The sequence below is a fragment of the Pyxicephalus adspersus genome, chromosome 8 (assembly GCF_032062135.1).
Source record: "Pyxicephalus adspersus chromosome 8, UCB_Pads_2.0, whole genome shotgun sequence".
In the NCBI taxonomy this organism is placed as follows: Eukaryota; Metazoa; Chordata; class Amphibia; order Anura; family Pyxicephalidae; genus Pyxicephalus; species Pyxicephalus adspersus.
In genome coordinates, this window is record NC_092865.1 from 15385840 (window position 1) to 15406144 (window position 20305).

A 20305-nucleotide genomic window follows, 5' to 3' on the forward strand; every position below is an offset into this window, starting at 1 on the left:
CCTTTGAGTAACACCCGGCTCCCTGAACATGGGTGGTCTGGAGTCCACAAATTTAGTGGTTTGTGACGTCCAAAAGGTTGGGGATCACTGCCCTAGACTGTGGAAAAAGGTCATTCAGGACCAGACAGGTTCAGACAGGAGTCTGGAGTTCCTACAGACTAGGTGCCTCACATAGTCTTTGGCCTAATATTTTGTGTCTCAAATAGTCCAAAAGACTAATAAAGGTGGGTTCTTGATGCCCAAGAGATAGAGAAATTGAATGCAATACCCTCTTACAGAGCAAAGATATTAGTAAAAATGCATCCATTACCCTGATCCCCAAAGAATACATAAATTGAATGATGCAGTTGAATAACACTCTACCATCTACTTCTTCTCCTGGACATCATTCAACCAGCAATAGGCAGAAGGGCTTGGTGGAAGGCACCCTTGTCTTGGCAGCACAAGGTCCAAGAGTCAAACTCAGCAAGGAATTTGTGTGCATTGCTTTTGTTTGTGTAGGTTTTCTCCCACATTCCAAAAACATGGAGTTAATTGGCTATGCCTCAAAATTTGCCTTACATTGTGGTTATGACATATGACTATGGTAGGGACAATAGACTATGAGCCCCTTTCTGGGACAGTTAATGACATGACTATGGACTTTGTAGTATGTGGGTGCTATATTAATACAAGATAATATTAACAAAGGCAAAAACACTGGAAAGAATATGACCACATACACCAATAATTAGAAAGAATAAAATACGGTAAGAGTGTCGACATACTTTTAGTTAAGTTAAATGTCTAATCACTGGGGCTGAAGTTTTTTACGAGTCGTATTTTGAATGTTTTAACTGGGGACACCCATCAGACTTTAGACTATTTTTTAACTAGGTCAGGCCTGGTTTAATAAATAGCATGACGGGTCATATAAAGTTACCTCATCCCCAAAGGGCTAATCGGACCCGTAACCCATTCAGAAAATTAACAAGTACCTTGGTCCTAATTTACTTTATCAACAAAAAAATGAGACAGACCCCTCTGGGCTATGAACAGCTGCTTGCCAAATCATTTTAATAACGTCTGCCTTGATATTAATTTAGGCACAGCTCAACTTGTTATAGCACATACTGGAAGAAGCTGCTAAAAGAAAATTTGATTAAAAGAAACATAATTTTTTTCCATGATGTTTACCGATAATTAACACTGAAACTTTGAAAAATGTTGGATATATATGTGAGAAAAAAAAATATTCTTATTGTTAGGGGCTTGGTGACACACCCTAGGCCAAACAGATTTTAATTTTTATGTGAAAAAAGCACAATTCCTGCCAGAATCTTTAGTCTGTAAAGGAATTCTAGCAGAGAATTAATTTTTTTTGGGTCATCAAAGTGTTGAAAAGTACAAAATGTGTAAAAATATATCTAATATATTCATGGAAACATGTAGAACAGCCATTTTCAAGCCTCTAGAGGCTGCTAACAGTTCTTCAAACTTTAGCCGATGCATCTCAAATTTGATGATGTTTGCATTGTTCTGGGGCCAACACCACTTGTTAGAGCCAGTTTTATTACTTTAATGCTGTTTTTAGTTGTTGGTAAAGGTGGCTTACTTTGTACTGGCTACCAATTTCAAAGTTTTTTTCCCCCATTGACCCCAAAAATTTGGCTTGAGGAGGGGTTCCTCAAGACCTGAACATTATTTCAAGGGTTTTTCAGGGGTAGGTTGAGAAAGGGAACTGTAGAGGTATGCAAGATAGGAAACTATAGTCAGCTCTGCATGGAAGTCATCAACAATACCAGGTGAGGATGGACAGGCCAATCTCTAAGTCATATCCCATCATAGTCACTTTAAGGAGTCCAAATGAAAGCCTTTCATGGTCTTTGTTGAGCCTTAACACCAATCCAAAGACAGTACCCTATTTAATGTACAGCGCTGCGTAATATGTTGGCGCTATATAAATCCTGTTTAATAATAATAATAATAATACTGCTTCCATCTACTAGATCTTACATTCAACGGCTTGGCCACTTTACTGATAGAAAAAGTACATTAAGGAAGAGTTGTTTCCAGGTTAGATTGAGGTTCAGTGAAGATTTGGAGCCCTTCAGAAGATACAGATAGTGGTAAATATTCTACAATATATTAAAGCACTACAAAAAGATGGGCAACAAGAGTGACAACTAGACCCATTTAGCAGCTGAAGTCAGGTTAAATACAAAAGTTATGTTTTCTACTGGTGTGTACAATCAAAATCTTTTTTCCATGTTTTTGGTATGTCAAGACTGAAGACCAAAATCTTGCTTTATCCTCTTGACATTGCTTATCTTAATGTTTTAATATTTTCAAAACTAAAACTAAGACTTAATAACCGACAAGATAAATAAAGCCTACCTTTTCTCCTGGTGGACCTGGTGGGCCTGGATAACCTTTAGGGCCCTGTAGAACAAAAACATTGTTAAAACTTTTGGACAATTTTCAGGAAAAAAAATATCTTTATCCTTTTTACATCTTAGTGCTGCTGAAAAATAGTGATAATGGTGAACCGTACATTTGCAATTTGTGTCAATGTGGCTCCTGTGGTCACCACTAGTTATGGGACAAGGGTGACAATTCTTGGGTACGATTGGGAGACAGTTGTCACCCATAACAGGAAGTTAGTCTAGATATAGCCAGCATACAATTTCCTATTATGAGCTAAAGCTTTCAACACTTCTAACCTGAGATATTAACAACAATTTTACATTTTTATTTTGACTTTGAATATGTAAAGAACCTGTTCCTGGTTATTCTTTGAAGGTCATGTTGGGTTACCATCACCATAAGTTATGAAATTTTCCATGTCTCAAGACATGTGATGCCCTAAAGAATACCAGACATGAAAATGCCCCTTCAGTGTTCAAAAGGCAACCATATTGCTCAGAATCAGTTCATATATGATTACAAAATAGGAATAGGTTACAAATGTTGTGAATTGTATTGTTAAGGAAAGCTGGCATGAACACCATCTGGACCTGCAAAGACAGAGCATGATTTATGGCAATCTCTCTCTTGAAATTCGTATAGAACGTTAGTACAAACACTTGGAACAAGATGAGAGGAAACAGGCAGTTTAGGATTTTTTTTTACTAAAAGGGGTTTTAAGGAAACCACTAAAATAATATTATATTTCCACCATTTATAAAAGGATTCTTGCTAACACTGACTAATTTCCTGTTTGGTAGAATTATTATTTAAACAACTGTGGCCAATATTGTAACTGTATTACTTAATCCAAGTATGGACAATAGAGGGCACCTCAATATTATGTATTCTGCAGGTTGATGTAAAGGAAGGTAAAGCTAATATCAGCCTAATCAATGTGAGTGGACCATATAAGCACATTCCCTATAAGTACCAGAGCCCTGATTGGCTTTTATGGGTCACCCTCTGGCAGGTGACATAGGACTGCCTGAGGAGTGGAATCTATGTGTCTCGTGATTTTCACCAAAGCACCCCGCAAGAAGTGATGGGCCAGTGACCCTAGTGCAGACCAAACTAATTTCTGCTAGGAGCTCACCAGTTCGTGGCCCCAGGCTCTCCTGTCCAGGGTGAGAGGGATAAGATGGCCTCAGTGTAGGAATGGCTAATCAGACAGGAATGCAGAAGGTCAAGGCAGAGTCGTATAAAAGTATGGGGTCAGGGCAGGGAGCAAACAATGCAAAGTCATGTAACAGGCTGAGGTCAAGGAAGGTGCCAATCAAGACAAGGCCATGTAACAGACCAAAGTCAAGGCAAGCGCCAATTAAGGCAAGGCCATGTAACAGCCAGAGGTCAGGGCAGGCAGCAATCAAGGCAAGGCCATGTAACAGGTAGAGGTCAACGCAGAAACCAATCAAGGCAGGGCCATGTAACAGGCAGAGAGGCAAGGCCATGTAACAGGCAGAGGTCAGGGCAGGCAGCAATCAAGGCAAGGCCATGTAACAGGCTGATGTCAGGGCGGGCAGTAATCAAGGCAAGGTCATGTAACAAGCTAAAGTCAAGGCAGGGGCCAGTGAAGGCAAGGCCGTGTAACAGGCAGAGGTCAGGGCAGGTGGCAATCAAGGCAAGGTTGAGGTCAAGATGTAGTCAAAAATCCCACATAGCGGAATTGAGAGGACACGGCAGAATAGCAGATAACAGGCTGATGATCCAGCAACAAGGGCCTAAAACTAGAGAGGCTTAAATTGGACTAGTAGCCAAAAGTAGGGCAGGATCAAGAGCAAGAACTAATCTGCTCATTGGTAGCAGAACATACTCTCTAACCTCCTCCAGCTGTGTACAGTGTGATTCAGAGATGGCCAGAATGTATATAATATAAAAGAGGAAAAGAATGCTGCAAGCTGCTAAACAGAGAATCTTTGGGCAGGGTGGTAAAATTGTCCCTTTAGCTCCCAGTCTGGGTGCTGCTCTACAGGGTACAAAAGCACGCTTACAATAAGTCGGTAGCTCCACAAAGCTATACAATAATTTTAAACCAGGAACCTGTTTATTACGATTTTCTACAGCCTTGACCCTATCTCCATTTCTTATTAATAGGTGGCCGAAAACAACAGATGGTGTAAGAGAGAACATCATGATTAATAGAGTGTTTTACTTCTAAATTGTCTGTATTGAACAATTAAACCACTGTGCTATGTTTGATCTACTTTACCACCAACATGCAAAAAAATACTAACACTGGAACAGTGAGTACCTATTATTCTTTTCTCTGGAAGCAGTACCTTTACATTTTTTATTCATAGTAAAGCTGGGAAGGGCTAGAACGTTTATTTTTAGGGTTTTATTGCAAATTGTATATCCATTGGAGTAATTCACCCCTGTATTTATACTGGTAAGCGCTGTCACTGGGAAAGAAAGTAAGAAGGCAAGAAATGTACGGTTTTACAATTTTCACCAAGATGGGGGGTAAGGACCCAGTGGGGACCCATGTTCTGGTGACTAAAGGAGTATTTTCTCCAATTTATGGAGTGATTTCATTGGGGTTATGGGATTATCTTCACTGAAATCAATAGAAAAACATTCAATCTTTATCACTGCAATACACTTCGTATTTAACACACATCATACCTAACGCATGTCAGTGAGTGCCACAGGGTGATATGATATAATATGCATAGTGATATGCATCTTCAAGCATGCCTTGACATGTGTTTTGCTGCATTTTTACTGATTTAAAAAATGCAAAGATGAATGAAGCGTTGAGCTTTTAACACCTTTTGGTATAATGCAATGTAATTAGATGATTGAAAGTTTGTGTTTAGGGCAAACTATTACCAATTGGTAACATCATTAGGAAGCAGAAGGCAGTAATGAGCAAATATATCTGAACCTATGTCCATTTTTAATTATAGTATAGGCAAAGGCAAGTTTTTTTAAAGCAATTAGAACACAATGATAACATATATTGAGATTAAATAACATTATTTATATTGGGCTGATGTCTTTTATATGTACACTCAAAAATACTAAAAGTAAACAATATTCATTCCCTTTAAACATTTAACTTTCTTGCAAACTTTGCCTACACTAGGGATGCAGTATAACACTTAGTCTGCAAGGACTTGAGAGATAACACAAATTACTTCCCAGCACTGTTCAATTACTGGAAAAATAACTCTATAAAACAGATGCTCAGCATATACAACATGTCATAAACACATGGACAATAAGGGAGTTTGAGAAATGATCATAAAAGGAAGAGCTATATATAGCCTGTCCAGATTTGGATCCAGCAACACAAACAAAAAGTTTGCTAATACGTAATTGCCTGCAAATGTCAACATAAACACGTTCAAAAGCAAAATCATGGTCATTAACATTCCTCAACCCTGCCTTTACACGCTCGCTCCATGTTACCTTAGATTACTGGAAAGTGATTTGTCATGTCACCTTTTATCTTGACACTCCTACCAACAGAACAAATTATTGTATCCCACAGCGGACACACACACACGCAGTGCGGGTATTGCACAAATAGCATGCAACTGTGCAGTTACCCAAGACAACTGATCGCATCCCTATGATCATTTGGAGATCAGATAGTCAGGAAGACCTCAAATTAATTGTTTTTAATAAACCTAATATGTAAAAATGGGAAAAACAAAGAATATTTGCTCTGTTCAACTAATGGCAGGCAATGGAACAGAAGCAGAGATTCTGATTGGTAGCCAAAAGCCAAGAAGTAAAACTTTTGTTCTCTCTGCCTATTACGAAAGATATCTATTGTTTTATAAGTTGGTTGACATTAGCTTCTATTTAGGCCCAAATGTCTTCACATACCCTGCTCTCTTCTCTAAAAACTTCTTTGTACATGCCATCAGGCACTTATTTTCTCTGCAGCAATTTACAAACACCTTCCACCTGCATCTGATATCATGCAGTCTCGCCAGTCAGTGCACTTTAATGCATCATCCAAGTTTAATAAGTAGGGGAACACCAACCCATAGGACACAGATAGCCTTTAAAACTTGGTGTGCCAGCTTGGCCCCTCACTGATATTGGATGGTGCCAATGTTTCCTGAGTTCCAGTTTTTTTTTTTACTGGTGGATGGAGGTTCATTTTTAAAGTATTTAAAATCTGAACCTTTCCCACTAAATACCTAAGGAAAAAGCTAACTGAAAGCTGATGACCACAATGAGATTATTGAAACTCATACATTTTAAGAATCTGTTCTTTGTAATATCAAGTTATTTATAAACTTTTATTATTATTCATGATTTTCAATATTTATACTACCTTCCGACCAGGTGGTCCACGATCTCCAACCAATCCCATTGGTCCTTGATCTCCCTACAACACAGAAAAGCATATAAGTTAACTTGAGAAATGTGCACATAATAAATAGTACGGTAAGTGGGCACTACAAAAAGCATAACATGATAATAGCTATAGTTATAGGGGTGACTTGCTAATTTCTACTGGGGTACTTTATTTTGAGATGTATCCTAACAGTTACTCCTGCTGCCTAGGAACACAAAAATCCTAAAATTAGATGTTACAAGGGCAGCATAAGTTTGTACACCTGCCTTGTGTTTGTGCGGATTTTCTCTTGGTTGGAGCAAAGGGTAGCAAAGGGGATCCTTTGTCTTCTTTAAACCCCACCAATGCAGCTTTTTTACTACTTTTTCACATTCTTTATTTGTGTCCAATGATTCTATATCGCAAAAGTAAATCTAACACTTCTAGTTTGAAATACAACAAACAAGGGGAAATATGCACACCAAGGATTAAAAAAAACATATACAGTACATCATTACCTTCAGGCCAGGAGGAGCTTGTCCAGGTGATAATCCAGGTTCTCCTTTTGGACCCTGTTAAAGAGATCAAAGATTCTCCATAAACATTCAGATGAAAAGATCTGCTTTTTTCTTACTGTTTTGTTTTCTTTCATATGAGGACTTCTAAGAAATATTTCTGTGGAACAGCAACAAAGTAGCACATAATACTTGTAGAACCGCTACCCTCAAAGACTTCCTGTGTGATGTGGGATAGGCAGCTCTTTTTCCGGCTGCTTTTGTCTGTCCATTGAATAGAATTTAATTATAAACATCTTTTTAAAACAGGACTTATGTTGCCCCATGTCGTGCCTTCAGTGCGAATTGGCAAAATATTGTGGATAGCTAATTGGATGTTCAAGGCTATAGAGAAGCTTTTGTTTGCTCCAAGGGGAAAATTGGCAAGAAACAAGTATTTCTCCAAATTTTTTCTATACATTCCAATGGCATTGGCACCTTCTGGTAAAACCTAGTACTGAACAATATATTGGAGGGATATGACATTCAATAGCGGTGTTTCTCAACCAGGGTTACATAGAAATCTAGGGTTCCATGTAAAAAGGTTGAGAAACACTGGTGTATGTAGTATTACATCCTAGGAAATGTGTACTGGAAAACATTTGTAGGTTATCATTGTTGTCCGTATTTTTCAATGTTAAAGGGTAACATTGTTTTAAATTTCCCATCAGGTCACGTCCCCCAGCACACCGCCCCTGCACGATTACACGTCTCCCTGATCACGCCAAGGGACACAAATGCCGGGCGGGCATCGCCAGAGGATGCCGCAGACTCATGGGGACCAGGTAGGCCCTTTACAATGTCACTCTGAGTGTGGCTCGGGGTTACCGCTTCTGGTACTGAAAATGAACTCCGAGCCACACTCGGGAATACGCAGGGAGGTTAAAATGCTAGTTGCATCGCTATCTCTGGCTTTAATATTTAGGGAGTCACTGACCTGGAATAATATTAGCAAGTGAAGTCAGGTCTGATTATGTCTGTATTTTTCAATGTCAAAGGGTAACATTGTTTTAATTTCCCGCCAGGTCACGTCCCCCAGCGCACCGCCCCCGCACGTTTACACGTCTCATTGAGCACGCTGGGGACATGAGGTCAGGGGACACATTAAACTCGGTCACTCTGAAAATACTTAAATTGAGCCAAGACTATGTACACTAATGTATTTATAATTTTTAAACAAGCAAGAAAACCATATTAAAGTACAACTAAACCAAAAACTGAACAATGAAAATTATCAAGGCAATTTTGCTTAAACTAAATCTTAAGTCTTACCCTTTATCTGAACTTTACAAATGTAAAAAAACATTTTGTAGTTGTGAAGCTGTCTGACCTCCCCTGCCTTTTAGTTTCCTTTGACCAGATTGTGATCAGACAATTGCTTACCACCTACTTCCAGTGACTTGTGCCAAAGTCTAATCTAATAGACCCTTTTACCAGCTGAATTCAGAGATGAAAGGATTGCAATTAGAATTTGCCTTGTTCAGTTGGCCTATCAAACATATTCATGTCCCTCTGTTGCTATAGGGTGGACAAATATATTTCCCTTTTTTTTAGAGCATAATCCTGGTAGACTGCCAGCCTTCTAATGTAAACATACAGTTGTTTTTAAACTGTTAGAAACCTACTGAAAACAAACTTTGTTTTTAGACTATTCAAGGACATCGAGAGTGAACTACTTCACATTACAAGGACCTAGTTAGGGATGGTATGTAAAACGTTTAATATCCACTGTCAGGTTTATGTTAAAGCCAACTTCAAGGCAGAACTTGCCTTCATTCTTTTTAACGTATTTTTAATCATAAATTACTCTAACTTTCATGTGAGGTCCCCATGTCCTCTATTACCCAGTGAATGGCACAAGATAATAACGTTGAAGTTCATTGCATTGTATTTCTCTATACCAAGGTAAGGTTGGTAATTGGGCCCCTTGGGGCTGGTTCTTTCAATGTTTAAAAAAAGTGGGTGAAAGAAGGCATTAAGAAATGGCCAGGACAGAAAGAAGGTGAAAACTACATCACTGGAACATGCAGAATCATTTTTTTTTAACCCAAATACTTTGATGACCTGCAGTATTGGGGTCAGAGTCATACGGAGAACTACTACTTTCAAGTGGAAAAGTTGAGCATTGGCAGCCTCAGTGACAACTGTGACATTTTGGATTTCGCATCACGTTCTATCTTATTGGTAGTGGTCATCAGGACAAAAAGAGAATGTAAATCGCTAAAGACACAGACAACAGTAACAACCTAAAACAATCTCAAATCTATAAAAAAAATTAATAAAGAAAAGTTGTTCCTGTTTTTTTTAACATATTTAGACTAAAGTACGTTTTGCATATTTGCTGTACCTTCCTTCCGTGAAAGGTTCAGTGCCCAAAATAGACCTTAAACCCTTTCATTTTCACTTTTTAAAGTAATATGTTAGCTAGAGAAATTCAGCGAGAAGGATTTCTAGGAATATACACTAAGACACGAAAATACATTAATTCCAAATTCCTTTTCTGCTGTTGCTTATTCTGTACTCTGCAATCATAAAACCACTACAAATAATAAATTCCATCTCCCTGCTGCATTACACACAGCAGTTTTCACAGCATGCTTCACTTATAATCTACACAAATTACAAACTACTTTTTGAGTGCGTATACAGTATATATATATATATATATATATATATATATATATATATATATATAAATCTCAAAGTATCCTGGAGAAAATGTTTGCATCAGCCAAACAACCACAATGATTTTCTATAGGGCATAATCCTTTATCGCAGTGGGTTCCTGCAGACTCCTGCACACGATGGCTCAGTGGATAGGACTCTGGCCTTTGCAGCGCTAGGTCCCAGGTTGGGAATCCCGGCCAGGACACTATCTGCATGGAGTTTGCAAGTTCTCCCCGTTTCTGCATGGGTTTTCCTCCGGGTACTCCGGTTTCCTCCCACATCCCAAAAACATGCAGTGAGCTCCTTTGAGGGACAGTTAGTAACACGTCTATGGACTTTGCAAAGCACTGCGTAATATGTCAGCACTATATAAATACTGTGTAGTAGTAGTAGTAGTAATTACAGTGGTTGGATAGCGTTCAGAGGTGTACATGCCTACCTATGATTTAATGAGGCACCCACATAAAGTTACTGTATAATATAAGTTCACTTGTAACAGAACAGTGGAGTGCTGTATGGGATTTTTATTTATTTGCAAAAACCTTATTTTTTCACTTCCTGATGCAAAGAATTTAATTTCATTAAATGTGTTCCATTTTTACAGTTACATTTGCTAACAGAGCCTACTAAGGCTAATTTCAGACTTGCAGCTGACTGCAGTGGTCTGTTGGTAACACTTTGTGTAGACGGTAGTCGCAGTAGATTGGGGGGGAGGTTGCTGAACATAACACATTGCTTATGGACACTCTTGAGTGGCTAGCTGCTTCCAATAACCATTTTTTGACCATTGATCATTGAATGCATCCGCCTTCAGCTGCAGGTCACAAAGGTTGGAAAGCAGTTGCTGTTTCTTCCTTTTATACATCAACTTCCTCAAAATGTTGAACAAAAGCAAACCACAACAGCATGACACAGAAGTTGAGTGTGGTTAAGCTGAATTGCAGCTGGCACAACAACTGCGGGATTAAACTAAAAGGTATTGAAAAGAAGTGGCTGGGAGCGGTTTACAGCAGCGGTTTTCAACCGCAAGTCTGAATCGGACCTAAGGCAACCAGGGGAGCAAGTGAACTTACAAACCCCATTCTGCCTGTACCTGGGGTTTTTTAGTTTTAAAGTTTTCAGGGTTTTCGTTTACTCGCCTGGATCCATAAAATACAGCTTGCTTGCTTGGTGTTCTGATCAGTTGTCCTTATTACCTTCTAAATCACTGACCCATAAAGATGCAGCTCAGGTGTTCAACTAAGTGCGGCACAACTTGTCACCCAACTATCTGCTTGTTTTAGGTGTGTAATAAACGACTGAAACCAAGAAGGCAAAAAAGAACTCATCTCCGAAAATCTGTGTGATCCTTATTATAGGATTTGGTGCTCCTCCAAACCTTTGGAGGAACAAGCCAAAGTGCTATAAAAGCAGCAGTCACAGGTAGAGAGGTTTGGCCAAAACTTGCCGACTATGATAGTAGCCTGAACTACATGCATAGGCTTATTTTGGAAAATTAAAGTCATTTTTGGCAAGCCAGCATCATGATGATTAGGCATGGGAGCATGTTTTACTGTATGGTATTTCATGACAGTCATGCAGAGCCCAGCCACACACATAGAGTACAGACAATACCCCATATCCGATAGTTCGGGGATGAACCTGACAGCTCCTCAGTGAAGTGTTTCACACATTACTAAGCAGTAATTTTATCCAAAGCTCATGATCCCTTGTGAGTTTTACAGCAAGAAAGTAAAGATAAGGTAAGTGGAAAAGGTTCAATCATATTACATAGGGGATTAGTTCACATTCTGAAACAGCTGTTTCATCTCGCAGGGGAAGACTTCATGTAAGGTTATATTATTTTTTATCTTTGTGTACTTAAAAACCCTTTTGTATTAGGGATCTGTGAGTTGAGAGCTTTGTTACGGCTGTTTAACACATGCTCAGCCTATTATTACAAGCACATGCGACACATTGCTCTCCAATAGCCAGACAACACAATTACTTAACTTCAAAGCCTTTGACTGTGACTGGCTGCAATTCAGTGAATGAAATGAAGACATATGTCTCAGAAACCACAACAAAGTCACCTTCTATTTCCAACCTGGATAGTGGCGAACTGGGGCTATTTGGTGCTGCTGAAGGTAAGGGGAGCCTAATTTTATCAGTAATTTGCCCACCTGCTAAATGGCAATCAGCCTCTTGTTACCTTAATAGGAAAGAAATTTCTGTACTTGCTAATTCTGAACATGCCTGGCTTTCCTGGTAAGCCTAGTACACATGGGACGATTATAACTTCTGATCCAATAAAACTATTAGATCCAAAGTGAACTCAACAGCCATCAAAAATGAAGCAATAGGACGTGTTGGTAAATACTGGTGAAAGGTACATTAGTTAAGTACATGTGTACAAGTCATCATTCATGAATTCCAGTTTTTAACCAAGAAAACTGACGGCAAGGTAAGAAAATTATAATGACGTTACAGATCTAATTTGTGTGATTTAAACAGACACACATATATTGGTATGATACAAGCATTGGATGGAAAAGTATAAAAGCTTTATTAATTTGTATTTTATATATAAAAATCTTAGTTTTATGTAATGTGTTATTTATATAAATCATTTGCTGTATCTCTTAGATTGTAAGCTCTTTCGGGCAGGGTCCTCACTTCTTCCTGTGTCATTGTTTGTATTTTGTCTGTCATTTGCCACCCCTATTTATTGTACTTCCCTGTCTAATATGTTGGTGCTTTATATGAGTATAGTATTATGTTAATAATAATGTAATGTAAACAAATGTTACAAAATAAATTAAAAAAAGACTTGGTGACGTTTTCTGATCAAGTGTTACTAGCATGCATGGCAGCCTATGTATTTCTGACTACTAATAAGGAAGAGGGAAGGGGAATGGCCCTTTTCTAAGTCATTCCATACCCCATGTTATCAGATTTCTCCTATCTATTCACAACAAACTAGAACTCCCACCCTGAGCCGTTCACATAGTGGCCGTTTGTGGTACAAATAAAATAATCACATTCAATATTTTATATTTAGCTGAATAAAAAACAATACTGTTGTACCCCTCTAGACATTTTTTCACATACATTTATAAGGTCCCTATACCAGTCAACTAGTTCTTTTTTTCACAAGTAAACCCACCCAGCAGCATACTAAAGCTATTAGGTAAAGGGTAACTCTTTCCAAAGTGTGAAAGCTTGGGGGCTTCTTGACAGTTTTCCCTGATATCATCACCTTTGTACTTGGCAGTGTTTAAGAGAGAAACTTCCCTACTTAGTTTTTTCTACTGTAATTTAGTTAAAATCTTATGATGTAAAGACAAAAAATCCTCCCCTCTAGCATTGAAGCTACAGTCTCATGATTTAGAAGCAGGAGTTGTCCTCATTTATCATATAATATTGCAGCAGCTTGTTGTGCATCTGTTTTATTAGATTGACTTACTTTTGGACCAGGTGGGCCAGGTAATCCAGGATTGCCATGAGGTCCAATCATTCCCTGCAAGAAAAAAAAACTATATTTAGAACAGAACTAAACTCTTGCATAGGAATACATATTGCAGGAATACAACTGGAGGGTTGCATTATATGTATATATATTTGCCATTTCTTTGTAAAAGCTGAACGCTACATAGATATAAAAGAGTATTTAGCACAGCTCTGTGTTCAATAAATTGCAAATAAAGTGAATTCAAACTGAAGAGCTAAAATGTAATATCAGTCAATTGGACTGGTTCCATAAGTGCTCTGCATTCATGCCAATGCATTATTGAACATTTGTTGCCAGTTTTGGTGCACCAAAATGGAATGGGCTGCACCAGTATGCACCCCAAATTGTGCATCCTGCACAATATATATATATATATATATATATATATATATATATATATATATATATATATATATATTTATTTAAACAAGTAGCACTTGACAATGCAAGTAGTGTGTTGTTGAAGCACATGCTTGTGTGACATTGACACTAAAAGACCAATATGGATGCCTCACATTATCATACTTTGTGCTGTAGGGGATACCTTATTTCAATTTTTTACCCAGTGATCCTTCCAGTGATACTTGTGCTATTATGCGGTGACACGCTCATCCACTGTACTGAATTTATGGAGGAAAATTATGGCTATCCTAGGACAAGAAGTGTGTTTTGACTACCGAACATTTGCCCTATCCTCATCTACATACCATTGGGAGGGTTCTGTATTTGATAAAGGTGAAATAGGCAGGGATGATATACGGAGAGATCAGATATAAAGAGGAATATGCAGAAGAAGAAGGGAGCTAATAGGTTTTGAAGTGCTGTTGTGCTAATGAGGAGATAACATGGCGATAGGGGAAGAGAGATAGAAAGTCAGTCTAATGCATCTCCCTTCCCTGTCCAATGATAAGCTATGAGAGGGACAAGACCTGTCATTGGGGTTTAACTGCAACAGAGGAAAAACAGGTCACTCCCTGAAGTGTGGCAGATCTGTGTAATCTCAGGACTGGATGGAATGAAATTATTATCATATTTGTCTAGAGTTCAGCTGTAATGTTGTTTTTCCCAGAACTGTACAGATCTTGCATGAACATCTAAATGTACAGCTGTTTCTGCAGTGACTATGCAGAATAACAATTTAAATATGAACTTTTGGAAATCAGACTTGTAATCAGTACAAAGAATCACATTCACATTGCAAGATCCAATGACAGACACACTTTTTCTATAGCACCAACATACTCCGTAGTTTTTACATTCATTTCATCGTCTTACAAGGAATAGTATCTTAATCTATCATATGTGTACAATAGGGACAACTTGCCTGAATGAGTTGCTGGCTTAAGGGAGGTAATTGTAGTTGCTCAGAAAACTTGTGCAAATATTTAAAAAAAAACACACACACAACATTCACAATGATCATGGGAAGTTATAACCTAGACCTCTGCATTGCAAGGAAGGAGCACGAGCCTCTTTGCCCCCAGGCAGTGTAACATTGTGATCACATCACCAGAGCAGCTGCAAGACTGATGCATTGTTTTCTATAGCATTGTATACAAAAAGTAACAATTATACATACTGATAAAATTACTGCTTATAATAAAATATTACTGAGCACTAGTGTAGGTGCTAATACAGGAGATTTAAGGATACAATTGGCCAGAACGACTGATCATTTAAATTTTTGGGTTGGCTAATTTATTCACTTTGAAGATTTCTGCATTGAAATACATGTGACCTTCATTTATATGGAAATAAGATGATTTTCAACCTTCCTGTTGCAATTACTGCAACCTAATATTAAACAATTAAGGGCCACATAATTCAATCCTATAAAGAATTATAATTTTTTTTGGTCATTTAGATGGATTTTTATGGGTTTGTTCCAAATAACTTTTTCACTTTTTTAATCCATCCTATCTATTAGTGCAACAACAGTTATTCTTTCTAAATATAGCCCCCAAAGTCTCTGAAGTGCAAAGATAGCAGAGAAAATGAGTTTCCCTCTTTTCTATATTGCATTGTAACACACAATAGTAATAAAAACATACACCAGTTTGTGTGGTCACTATAAACCCCTTATAATGACATGTTTTTTTGTTTTTTTTTTTAGAAATCCCTTACTTTATTGGAATAGTTGGATTAAGTTCTGCTCTGCGTCCTTACAGTAAAATACAACTTATAATATGGATTTATTGCTTACTTTTTAATAGGCAGCTAATTGTTATTATTGTTTCTTATTATTCTTACTATTGTTTCTTTGATATGAATGGTAAAAAATGTCAGTATACTACATGTGCTTATCTAAATATATGAATGGAAGCTTGTTAAGGATAAGGAAACGCTGGACTGTAACTAAATAAACTGGAGAAAAGGAACTAGTAGCAGCTGTCATTCTGGGGTGTAGGGTATGTTTTTTAGTTTTTAGAGTACAGGAGATTGTGGACAGTCCATGGGCATGATTCCACCAGTGAAGCTGGGTGATCCAGCAAACCTGTAATGGATCTGTCCGGGATTCAAAACATTTGCATTTCAGGTTAGCTGGATCACCCAGCTTCACTGATGAAAGTGTATTCTCTTTAGCCTTGGAGAGCTTTAAGAAATCAGGCCCCATGCACTACAGTGCAAAATGGTGTGCATCTGAGGAGCGGGGCTCTGTACATGAGCTGGGGTGGGGTCCACTAGTCCATAAAGTTGAATGTAGGATGTAGTTGTCAGTAAGTGTATAGTGTGGGTTGTCCAGATATGTTACAATGGTCATGTAAATGACAATAATACATAGAGATAGAATATGCAGTTGTTGTATCAAAAAATTGGTTATGTAGACAATAATCAAATGGGTATAGGGAAATGTAGGCTTCATGCAGATAAGAGAATGTTTGCATGTGTTTGTATTACAGATCCATTACAAAACCATCATGTATTTTAAGTTCATCAGACTTTAGAGTTTGCAAATTTCTTTTTGAATGTGGCTAGAAAATTACATACGGCTATGAGGCATCTTCCTGAAAACTAGATGAAAGCAGCAAGTGGAAACAAGTCATGACCTCTGCACTGACCATTCCCTTGTAGAGCTCTCATAACTGTCACTTCCAAAGATTGATGGCATTTACTGCTGTGACATGTTTTCTCCCTCATTATCACACCCTGTACAATGCCTTGTTAAATTATCCCAGTATAATAATGCAGGTAAAGTTTAAAACCACATAGCTTCCCGTGTGGGGAACAGAAACTGAATTTGAAAATGTTGCTGGAATTCTAGAACAGGAAGAAAGAAAACAACTTTCCAGAATTCCATTATAGGGTTTTCATACACTATAGCATTGGTAATAAATCAGATGGTAGATTTGATAAAAAAAAACAATAAATCTAACAGTATATGGGTTATATGAACAAATGCTCTATTTGATCAATATCCGTTAAGTTGCACTTTCCTTGGTTCCCCTTTTTTTGTCTATTGCAGAGGATTTACCAGAAAAATATGTTTTTGGTGTTCTAAATCATATGTTTACCTTCTAAATTACTGCATATGTTCAAATGTTAGCATAAAGAATCATTAGTATTAATATTAAACTGTATTTATATATGTTGGGTGCATCAAATGCATTCGGAAAGCCCAAAACCTATCTAGAAAATGTAGTAATGACATTGCCATTGGGCCGCACAGACCAGAGAGTAGGACCAAAAAGGTTTGTTCACTATGAGCTGCATGCAGAAAATTACTGATGGGGTGGATACAATCATCCTGCACAAGGTGTATGAGTGGCAGAAACTAGTTTTTATTACAAAGGTAGAGATCAGGAAAAATTAAAGTATAGAAAGATTCAAGTAAGAATATACAAATCTTGTATTTAGACATGATATGTTTTGGTTGAGTTCAATGCTAACAGTAGGCTCCAATTAGGATTATTAATTATGCCTTTAGATCAGCCTTTCCAACCTTTTTGCCCCTGAGGACCTCTTAAAATAATGTTCAGGTCTTGGGGGAACCCCAACTAATATAATTTATTTGGAAAACAGTTTTGATGATCATTGTCAATAATGTCTCTCTTACCAGAGTGGTCCAAAATCAATCAAGAAGATCATTAGGTTCATGCCAAATGGCGTTAGACCTCAAGCTATGCAATTGCCATCAGATGGAAGAACATTGAGCCACTGCTCCAGGAAATAGTTGAAAATGCTGTTTTTTATACATACAGGGGACATAACTGCTAAATATTGCTGAAGTGCACCATCCCACTCTCCTCCCTCTGCAATCTGGTGATCCTGGAACACACCTGCTGCTAAATACTGAACATGTTCCTTGATGTTTTTTACACATATAAGAACTGCAATAGTATCTACTCCATTGCCAACAATCAGATTCACACCTGCCTAGGATGTCTTCTTCCTGCCTGCAGCAGACTAAGAATTTTATCTTAGCCTAGGTAGAAAAGCAATGATAAAATATACAACTTTTTAATTATTTCATTACATTTTTTTAATTTATTTTACTGAAATGTAGTTGTGCACCTTGTAAAGTTACCAAATAGTTACTATTCTTTTATCTGAATTTGTCCCATTTCATTAGGTTTCTATATTTGTCTGTGATATTTATATTCCACATGCATTGCTCACACCAGGTATTGTAAAAAAAAGTGCTGCCAGTCTTGGTGTAGAGCCTCAAGCAGTTTGCATTATAATTACCCCAAGTTTTTTTAAACAAGGCACTGTTTCCTTCTCCCCTCCAGCTAGGTTTGGCAGTACAAGTTTCAAAGTTAAAACTTGCATTCCATGCTCATCACTGGCACATATGCAAATGCTTTGAGATCCCAAACAGACAGTTGGCTGGGCTTGAATGGCCCTGTTTCCTTAAGTAACCCAAAATACAACCTGGAATTTGGCCATTTTAATTGCTAAAACAAAACAACTTCAATATGTTCAATTGCAAAACAATCAATTGCAATGGTCAAAAGGGACGGCAATAAGAATCAGGCGGTTTTTGAATAATGTGGATGCTTTGTGTCTTGTTTCCTATTTCAGTTGGTCAAAAGAAGTATCTACAGCTCACAACTGATATAAAATCATAGTCAGGAGAGGAAAATTCTGTTCTGTTTGGTCTGACACTTTCTTTTTGCGTGTTGTAGCCTAGTAAACCAGCTACATGTATCGCTACCAATGCCTTTATTTCATCTTAAAGCTGCACTTAGTAAACATGTTTAAAACTTTGCCATTTAAAGAAAGAAAAATTGCATATGCAAAGGTTTGCATCCATAAAAACAGCATGTCAAAGGGAATATTAGATTTAAACATAAAGGATGATGAAGTTATATGCAAATCCTCACCTTGACATTTAAATCAGTCTCAACCCCAATGTTTCTCAACCCCTTAAACATGGGGTAACCCTTGAAATAACTTTCAGGTCTATTATTACTATATGAACAAATCACAGTACATTAGTGTGGTAGGATCAATGCCTTGCCAGGGAGTAGAATGTCACCTTTACAGACAGCCAAAACGATCATTGGTGTCAGTGGTAACTAACCTAATGGACACAAATTGCTCATTGCTCAAGGAACCCCTTGCAACCTCTGTAGGAACCCTGGATGAGAAACATTGCTCTACCCCATAGAACCTTACAATATATTCTTTCTACGATAACAAAAAAATAGCTTATACATGCTAGCGTTAGTGTGAGTGGAGGCTAAATGACCTACCTGAATGTTTTTGGATTGTGAGCGTCTCATCTATAGAGGCAATGTTAAAAATTCAATTGTTCAAAAAGACTGGCCAGGGGCATCAAGTCAAAAATGCTAACCACTTACACAACTTGGGCGCATGGTAAACTGTGAAACTACACTGCATACTCAACCATAATCCCAACATTTCCTATGCAAATAGATCGGAATGGTTGGGAGCCTCTTGGTGGAAGTGTTTGAACACGGCTGCATTTATGTTCTAGCTTGGTTTCTTGAATTAAACAACATTTTGTTTCTGACGGTGCAATTACTTTTCCTCCTTGGCGGAAGAACCACACAAACAAACACAATACATATATTCTGTTGCATTACCTAATGCTAAAACTGTCCTGTTTTTTGGATTGACCTTTGCTTGTGACTAGGACTCGTCTTGTCTTTGGCCTTGGATACCTTGTTTAGCCGAATGATACCTGTGTATTACCCTTGACCCTGCTGGATCCTCCTGTACTGAGTAACACCTGGCAGCTGACCTTGGACTGTCTGACTTCCTACTGTGAATCCTGTCCTGCATTGTGGGCTCCTAGTCCTCTGTCTGCTCTTCCCAGATGCCATCCTTTGTGCACTGAAGTCCAGGGGCAATCGTGTGCTGGGACAATGCAACCACCCTCCTGAGTGGCAGCTTACTGAAGTTAGATTGGGGGATCGCTGCCTGAGGTACACTGGTGCTGGACCAGAGCCTTACATCAACCTACCTGTACCTGACGAAGAAATCAATGTCTATAGACCAAGAATAGTCATGCATATGGGCCCAAACATGAATCCAAACAAAAAGATCAAGCATTACTTAGAAAAGATCACACTGTCATGTTCTAACAGTACTCACTATTGCATGTATGCATCAAAAGAGGTGTAGGGTAGACCGCATTGTCTCCCCTCCTCTCCCACAGAATCTTTGTATTTTCTACAACAGATTTTAAGTTCCACCTGACTCATATAGAAGAAATATATTTTCAAGGCTGCAAACTGCTGGCTGTGCATCAAACAGATATAATGTGAAACATAAATGTCAATTTGAATTTATTTTTTTATCAAAAAGATGCACATATTCTTTAAAGAATCAAATTGGTGCTCATGTGCTAACAAGGGACATGTTGACAGCAAAAGAAACCGGATG

The 20305-nt window shown here is 38.0% G+C and overlaps 1 protein-coding gene across 1 annotated transcript in view; it reads right to left on the minus strand.

The window, feature by feature from the left end:
• Nucleotides 1-20305, minus strand: part of COL24A1 (collagen type XXIV alpha 1 chain) — a 165414-nt gene that overhangs the window by 99879 nt on the left and 45230 nt on the right. The window contains exons 5-8 of the mRNA XM_072419592.1: nt 13409-13462; nt 7261-7314; nt 6740-6793; nt 2377-2421 (exon numbers count right to left, since the gene is read on the minus strand). Of these exons, the coding sequence (XP_072275693.1) occupies nt 2377-2421; nt 6740-6793; nt 7261-7314; nt 13409-13462 (207 nt within the window). The remainder of the gene's footprint in view (nt 1-2376; nt 2422-6739; nt 6794-7260; nt 7315-13408; nt 13463-20305) is intronic.